This window comes from Austrofundulus limnaeus, unplaced genomic scaffold (genome assembly GCF_001266775.1).
Source record: "Austrofundulus limnaeus strain Quisiro unplaced genomic scaffold, Austrofundulus_limnaeus-1.0 Scaffold25, whole genome shotgun sequence".
Lineage (NCBI taxonomy): Eukaryota > Metazoa > Chordata > Actinopteri > Cyprinodontiformes > Rivulidae > Austrofundulus > Austrofundulus limnaeus.
The window spans coordinates 1,722,957-1,731,039 of NW_013952427.1; the positions used below are offsets into that span (position 1 = coordinate 1,722,957).

Here is an 8,083-nt window from a genome sequence, read left to right on the forward strand (position 1 = left end):
CACACACAGACACACACACACACTTTTCAGTCTACAGCCTTTCAGTATACCATCAGTGTATACCAGTCTATGCTCGGTGCTCATACGTTTGCAAGAAACATGAACATCATTCAGTTGAGAAAACATGACAAACTAACAAAAGGTGTTGTGCAATGTAATGGAGTTTTTTTACACACCAGTTTGATGTTTTTTAAAAGATTTGTTTTATAAGTCTGAAAAACTAAATAAAAACAAATCCTTGTTTGGCTCGCCATTAGCCTAGCCTAGAAAAAACGCCTGCCTTTTTCTCCACACTATGTGCTCTGTGAGTGATGTCACACTGGTTAGATACTAACTATAAATTTTTGACAGAACGCCACAGTTTCAGTGATTCAACAGTTTTGAAAACTTGCAGCGGTCATTGCCAGTCATAAAACTCATTCTATGCTCTGTGATACAGCTGAATGTGGTATTTAGGGTCACGCTCTGACATGGACACCTGTCTTMCACTTGTCTCGTTTCCATTGTATTTTATCTCATTTCTCCATCCCCTGTGTGCACACTGCAGGGTAGAGGTAGAGGTGATGGTGGAGCCCAGATGCAGCCACTGTGGACCAGGGGTGATTGGCTTGTCCCCTGATCCCCAAGAAGAGACCCTCTCTCTGGTAAAAAGRGAAGAGGCCCACTCCTTGGATCCCCTCCAATCCCAGGATCCCCAATCACTTTACCGAGACATCTGGACGCTACGTGCAACACTTGAACAGTCCGCAGCTTCTGACCAGAGCAGCAACAATGACAGGAACTCAGCGTGCAGTGATGCTGACAGTGTGTGTTCGCTGGGCGGACGCACCGAGATGGAAAGAGGGGGGCTTCCCAGCTTCCCGTCCCAGGAMTTGGGGGACGAGGCGGAGGGTGGAGAGGATGAAAAGGACCTCTTTGGGCAAATGGAAGAGAAGTTGGGGGTACAAGACTCAGGAAAGAGAAAACATGGCAGCTCAGAATCAGAGATTCGGGGAAGCGATGGAGAATCAGGGACTCGTAAGCTATTGCAGATGGACAGTGGCTACGCATCAATAGAAGCTCCATCTCGAGGTTCAGACGACGTGCGACTGTTTGGAAGCGGCAGCATCTCAGGAAGCCCCAAGGACAGAACTGCCCATGAGAGAAGGCATCATTTCACAAATGCAGGGAGAACTGGCACGATCGGAGAGAGCTTTGAGTCTCATCTCACTGAAGAAGAGCCTGATGATGGGCTGTTGCTGGGTGCCAGTGGAGGGGTTTCCATCGAAGCGAGTGCCAGCTCACTGAACTGGTTGCCTTATGGTCAGTTGCTCATGCCTCGAGAGGCTGCACAGCCTCCGCCTCAACCACTGACTCTGCACCGGAGGGACTACAGCATAGATGAGAAGACAGATGCACTCTTTCACGAGTTTCTCCGCCACGACCCTCAGTTTGACCAGCAGGAGTCTCAGAGYAAGCACCGGTCCCGAATCCACCTGCGTAAGCAGTGGCAGCGCCACAAGCAGTGGAGCGACCCTGGAGTCAGGCATTTCCAGTCCTCCTCTGAGAGACAACGGACCCCACTGCGGAGGGGGGACAGTGTGAACTACCCCCTGGACACAAGCTACCACAGTATTCTGCCYCGGATTGTTAGTGCTCCTGATGAGGAGACCAGCGATGGGACCGGCAGCACTCCTGAAATGCCAAAAGTAGAACCAGCCACTTTGGACACTGGAGACAAGTACAAAAAACTTAGTGTTGCTGTGARGGACTCCGAGGACCTCACATCCTCTTGTCTTCCACTTCAACCTTCCATCTCGGAAAAAGATGGTGGGCCGGCTGAGCACCCTCCCGAACCTCCAGATGAGCGCTCGCCCCCTCAGCTGCCCGATTCCTCGAGCTACGGCCCACAGACTATCACAGCAGAGCTCACAGACAAACTGACTGCCAACCTGGACGAGAGGCTGTATACAGGCCTTCGCCGGGCCAGGGACACAACCACCGAGTATGTGACGGTGACAGCCACATTGCACGCTTCTCCAGACCACAGCCCAGTGTAGCAGGGCTACAGTCATCAGCTTTAACTGCATCACTTAGGTTTTAACTTCTTTGTAATATTTTTAGGTCCAGCTTGAATAGTGAYGTTTAGACCAGTGCAAGATCTTCAGATAAATCTAAAATCAACCCAACCAGATAAAATACTAACCATGCAAATGTTCATTAATGAAGTAAAACAAGGTTACCGTATAAAAACATGTTTCTTTTAAATAACTGTATCTCCTCTTTATCCCATTTCTGTATCCAGTTTTTGTCTCGGCTCCTCTCTAATAATTTATCACCTTCTTTTCTCACTAATCCACTGTGAAACCAGGTGCTATTAGACACGTGGAGAGCTACTGAACTTAGCTGTCAGTGTTGTGATCTTACAGCATTTAGTCAATTGTTTTATTATGTTCATGAGTATGGGTATTTATTATGGGGGCTGGGGTAGATTAGTGGTTAGTGATGCAGTCTCGTACTCTTGAGGCTGATGGTTCGAGCCCATGTTGTGTCAGAACCGACAACCGGCGTAAAACAGTCACATTTTTCATGTGATTTTGCTCTCAGTGGCAACRATTTTAGAAGGGAGCAGCTGAAAGAAAAACAATGACATGAGAACTGGGATTTACCCAAATCTTTACGTTGGTGTGTTCCAGGTTAATCCAAAACTTCCAGGAAATGGATGAGTCCGGCTCAGATTCTTATTTTATTTTTGATTTTTTTGTCCTAATGGCAGGGKGTGAGTCAGAATGTCTAAATGTGCAGGAACATTTGAAGGATTGCCATTTTGTGAAAGTAAATGAGATGTATTTTTTCCACAGGTGTGTAACCTGTTATCTGAAAAGTTTTGAACTGGAAAGGGTTTTCAACTACTTTTTACTTATRTGATGAGAAGTAATGTATATTTTTATACGTCTTCACTGCTTTAAATGACAATGAAAACTGACAGCAGGTTTAAAGGTATAGTTCAGACCTTTGAAAGTTCTGTAGGAAGGTTAAGAACAATTAATATCCTCAGGTCAGGTCTTAGTCTGGAGAAATAGAAATCTTTATGATTGGATTGACAAGCCCAACCAAGGTCAAAGTGAACTGTTACCATTGTAAAACAAATTATACTTAAAATTTCATAGCAATTAAGGTYAATCCTGGGGGTGACCCAGACTGTACAGAGGATGCTACAGCTAGCTGCTGCTGCCTTCATTTTCACATGCAAATAATCATGTATTCACTTTAGTCTTGGTCTCTGTGCAACTAGCCTTTAGCTTGTCAYTCGGATCAGAATTAAACTTTATTCTTCCAAGTCATTCAAACAGGTAGGATKATAATTGTTCACAGGTGTTCCTCATAAAAGAAACTTCTAATTTATAGTTTCAAGAGAGAACAGGTTTGGCAGTGCAACACTGAAAATTTAAACCAGCCTTTTGGTTTGAGAAAACCAGATCAGTCAAAAATAAATCGGTAGTTTTCGACTCAAACTCTCAGCACAATTCAACACAACAGACTACTTAGTTTCCAGGTTTACAGTCATGAAAATGGCAGTTGTACTACTGAACATGATGGACTTTTACAGACTATTAAAGGGTGGGGTATTCGGTATTTTTTCCAGACACATAGTTCAATTCTGTATCACAATCAACTATGTTACCTTCGTTTGTCAAAGTGTATATATGACAAAATCTGAGTTTGCATCAGACACCTTGAAATTGGCCTCTGTCTCTTTAAGAACCTCCWACCGTTTCTGACACTCCAACTTCAGCGTGTCCTTTTAGCTATAATTCATATCAGTTACAACCTTTTGTAGGAGAAAGGTCCAACCATTTTTGACGAACAGGAATTGTAAAAAAGAGGATTTTGCATCCAAAAATACATTTCCTTGATTYTGGCATTTTTAAATCTGAAAACGACTGAACTGAGAAGTAGTTAGTATTACAAGCCCGACAGATGTGCAGTTCCACCAGGTGTTTGCTACTRGTTGCTGCCGCGGAGCTGTGGGGGAGGCGTGAGGGAGGGGAGGAGCTTRGGGTAAATAGGTGGTGCTTTGTACCAGCAAGCATTTGGGCAGCTCCACATGACCACYGGAGACTCAAGGATTTCTCAAACATGCTTGAATGAGTTTAAGCAACACCCTGGGTGTGTTTTTGATGAGGGAATGACATTATAACYTAATATAAATCTCAAAGTAGRTGGTTTTGAATAATACCCCTGRCCCCTTAAGAGACACKGTTTWATAACGCTGTTCTCATTTTCCCTTTGTTTTCTCTTGTAATGCTCAGAAGACTAAAAAGTGTCACTTCCTGTCTTTTTATAAAACAGAACAAAAAGTACATTTTATTTATTTCAGTCTGCTTTATTCTTAGTCTTATATTGCATCTTTCTGTGATTATCAAAGCTGAGCAGCAGCCTAAATAAACTCCCWTCATCAGAAAGCTGTATGGGGTGCGGAAGTCGAAGTGGTACAGTTCACTGTTAATCTGCCTTCATARCCCAAGCTGCAGCAGGCTGATCATAAACTGGTTTTTGACCGTGATATCGCTCTCAGTGGGGCCATAAAGTTCTCCTTCTCTCCCCTGTGCAGCAGGAGGACTTACTACAAAAGACCGGGTAGCATATTAATCATAAGAGGAGGAAGCTCATCACATCCCTCCATATCCTCCTGCTCACTCTTTGAAGCTGTCATGCAGCAAATTCAAATCAGAGTTAGTCTGTTTCTTCAGGTGGATAATGATGATGATGGTTCCCCTTTCCTGCCTACTCAGATTAGATCTTTATAATCTCGTAGTAAAGTGGGCAGAAGTTCCTGGCCTGGCTGAGATGAAAGGAGGGTGAATGCAAATGACGACCCGAGAGCCTTTTCATTCACATACATGTGAAGTATTTTGCGCCATCATACGCTGCGTGGTGGTGCTATTCAGCAACATGGAGAGGAATAAGGTCCATCGCTTCAATGTAATGAGGGAACATCTGACATCCTTGAACCAATCAAGAAAATGACTTCAAACCAATGCATCCTGTCTGTAAAAATATCAAAGCCTGCTGTGTATCCAAGCACAACGTCACATGAGCTAGACTAAATCAGTGTTCTTCATTTATTCTAGACAGAATCAGTTCAACGTGGGGACATAGTGGTGAAGTGTTTGTATACAAACCAGTAGCCTGTCACATGGTGCATAGCCATATGTAAGTCTGCATGAGCGTTAACCTTCTAGCACAAACTCCTTATCTTACAGACAAACTGATTGTTTTTGATCATTAGCTGAAGGCTGAGGTCCACACTTAGGCACGACTAGACTTTTCTGTGTTTTAAGAAATCCAACTTTTAAGGCTCAGAGGACGTYACCAATGAGATTTTGTGGTATAATCTCATAAAAAGTGCAACTATATCTGTATTTGCTTGTTTGTAAACTGCATCATTTCCCTTAAAAATATGTTGAGCTTTCTTAGAAACTTTGCTTTTGTTGATTCAAAGCTTGAGGGACCAAATTGTTTTGGAAAAAAAAAGATAATAATAAAAGTTAATGTTATTTTAGGCTTGTTTTACAATCTGTGAATAAATGAATGAAAGAAAAAATGGTTCTGGTGGGTTTTATTTTGTTTGATCATTTCGAAGGAATGGTGGTTGATCTAGGCGTGGGAGTGAATCCTAGACGAGGTTCTCTCTTGTGATCCTTGTTTCATTGTTACTTTGGTTCCTATTGATTTCTTGCCTCTTCTCATCACCTCCGCCAAATTAATTGGAGAGAAAAGCCAAAGCCCGTCTGGGATCAAAAAGGGAAACTTCTTAAATGTCTGCCTTCTTTATTACGGTATTCTGTATAATTCTCTGGCCTTTTAAAGTGAAGGTCTTAAACCAGTGGTTCCCTACCTCTTTTCCTCAAAGCCCCCTTTCTTCCTTCCAAGCCAAGCTGAGCCCACCCCCCAATCCTTTGCCACACCCCATCTCTACCAAAGATGTAACCTTTATCTCTCTCAAAATAATTAAAAACAAAGGAAATAAGTACAAACTTTTATTCTGAAAAGGGAAAAGTAGAACTGAGTTATACAAAGTTTTATATGGAAGAGGATTAGGGCCTCAGAGTAAAAGAAAATTCCTGAGTTCTGACTTTTTTCTCACAATTCTGACTTTAATCTCAAAATAAGCTGTTCCCCAGGCTGCCAAAAAATATTTCCTTTGTGTATATTATGTTCTTTTCTTGTATTATGAGATTCCATTTCATGTGTTTTTATCTGATCAGTTTCTCTCMGATATTAATTTCCTTAGGTTCAGATACTGATCTTTTTTTTTTTTTTTTGCTTTTGAACAAAAGCAATATCAACAATCATCTATTAACCTCTTGAGCCCCATGCCAAAACAAAYCAYRGTTTTCCATTTTCTATTTCTTTTAACTTCTGTTAACTTACCAGTCAAAGAAATAGAAAAGGGAAAATGCTGTTTGCCCCCGGTACCGAGGGTGTGGGACTCAAGAGGTAATTTATTTATTTTTTATTTATTCAAAAAAAATTATTCATTTCATTTAAAAATAAAACAAATGCTWTACATACAACAAATAATAAAACACAAATAAAATGAAAGGTAGCAGAAAGAAGAAAAAAATCTTACTGATATCTGCCCCTTTTTAAAACAAATAAATTGAAACAATTATAGTCTTCAAATAACAAAACATAAAAACTTTAACTCATTCTCGAACAACGGTTCTCATGAATGCACACTATACAAATTCATATCTCCAACAATTTAACTTTCACCATTCTCTTAAATAAAATTATTGAGCCAGCTTTTTTAATCACTTTCCAGATTGTTCCACAATCTTATTCCTTGGACTGAAGTACATCTGTCCTTCAAATTTGTTTGAATTTTGGGCTTTACAAACATCTCTAAACCCTTAGGGTTATAATTACTTACTCTCGTAACAAAATTTATTTGAATATTTAGAGGTAATAAATTTTTATGAGCTTTATACATAACCTGCAAAATATCATGATCAACCAACTCATAAAATTTCAATAATTTCAATTGACAAAAAAATAATGTATTTGACGGATGACTGTAATGTTTTCTAGTAATAAATCTTATGGCTCTTTTCTGTAAAATAAAGATGGGATTTGTAATTGTTTTACATGGTTTCCCCAGACTTCAATGCAGTAAATCAAGTGTGGAAAAATTATTGCATTATACAACATAAACAAAGCTTTGTCATTAAATAAGTCCCTTAGTTTATGCAATACTGCACTGGATTTGGCCATTTTTGTTCTTAAATTATATATGTGGGATTTCCATGTCGGCTTTTCATCAATAATACTACTCAAAAACTTCACCTCATTGACTCTACAGATTTCAACATCACCAATTTGAAATGGAAAATCAATAGCTCTGTTTCTATTACTGAATATCACATAATTAGTTTTATTCACATTTAATGATAATTTATTTAGTTTAAACCAAGTTTGTATTTTAACAAATTCTGTTTGCTATCATCCCCATCATTCGTTCTATATTTTTTCCTAAACAGAAAAATATAGTATCATCTGCAAATAATACACATTTAAGAAGCCCAGACACATTTACTAAATCATTCAGATATAAAAGAAATAACTTTGGTCCAAGTACAGAACCCTGAGGAACCCCATGTAATGTTGCAGAATTCAGATCTTACATCATTTACCTGCACAAACTGTTTCCTGTTTTCCGGATAACTAGATACCTACTGTAGTGCTGGACCTCTTATACCATATTTATTTAACTTTTCAAGAAGAATGGTGTGGTCAATGGTGTCAAAGGCTTTCTTTAAATCAACAAAAACACTAACACAATACTGTTTTTGGTCAACAGCTGTTGTTATTTGTTCAGTTAAGTCCATGAGAGCCATTGATGTAGAATTTTTAGCCTTAAAACCATATGAACTGTTACTTAATATATTTTGTTTATTAATAAATACATCTGATCTAGTCACAAATCATTTTTCCAAAATTTTTGAAAACTGTGGTAACAAGGAAATTGGACGATAATTTGTAAACAAACTTTTCTCTCCATTTTTATAGAGAGGGATTGCCTTGTCTTTCTTCATGT

At 39.7% G+C, this 8,083-nt stretch overlaps 1 protein-coding gene across 1 annotated transcript in view; it reads left to right on the forward strand.

Moving 5' to 3' along the window:
• Positions 1-5,587, forward strand: part of cbarpb (CACN subunit beta associated regulatory protein b) — a 36,627-nt gene extending 31,040 nt beyond the window's left edge. The window contains exon 11 of the mRNA XM_014004524.1: positions 548-5,587. Within this exon, the coding sequence (XP_013859978.1) occupies positions 548-2,039 (1,492 nt within the window). The 3' untranslated portion in view covers positions 2,040-5,587. The remainder of the gene's footprint in view (positions 1-547) is intronic.
• The last annotated feature ends 2,496 nt before the right edge of the window (positions 5,588-8,083 follow it).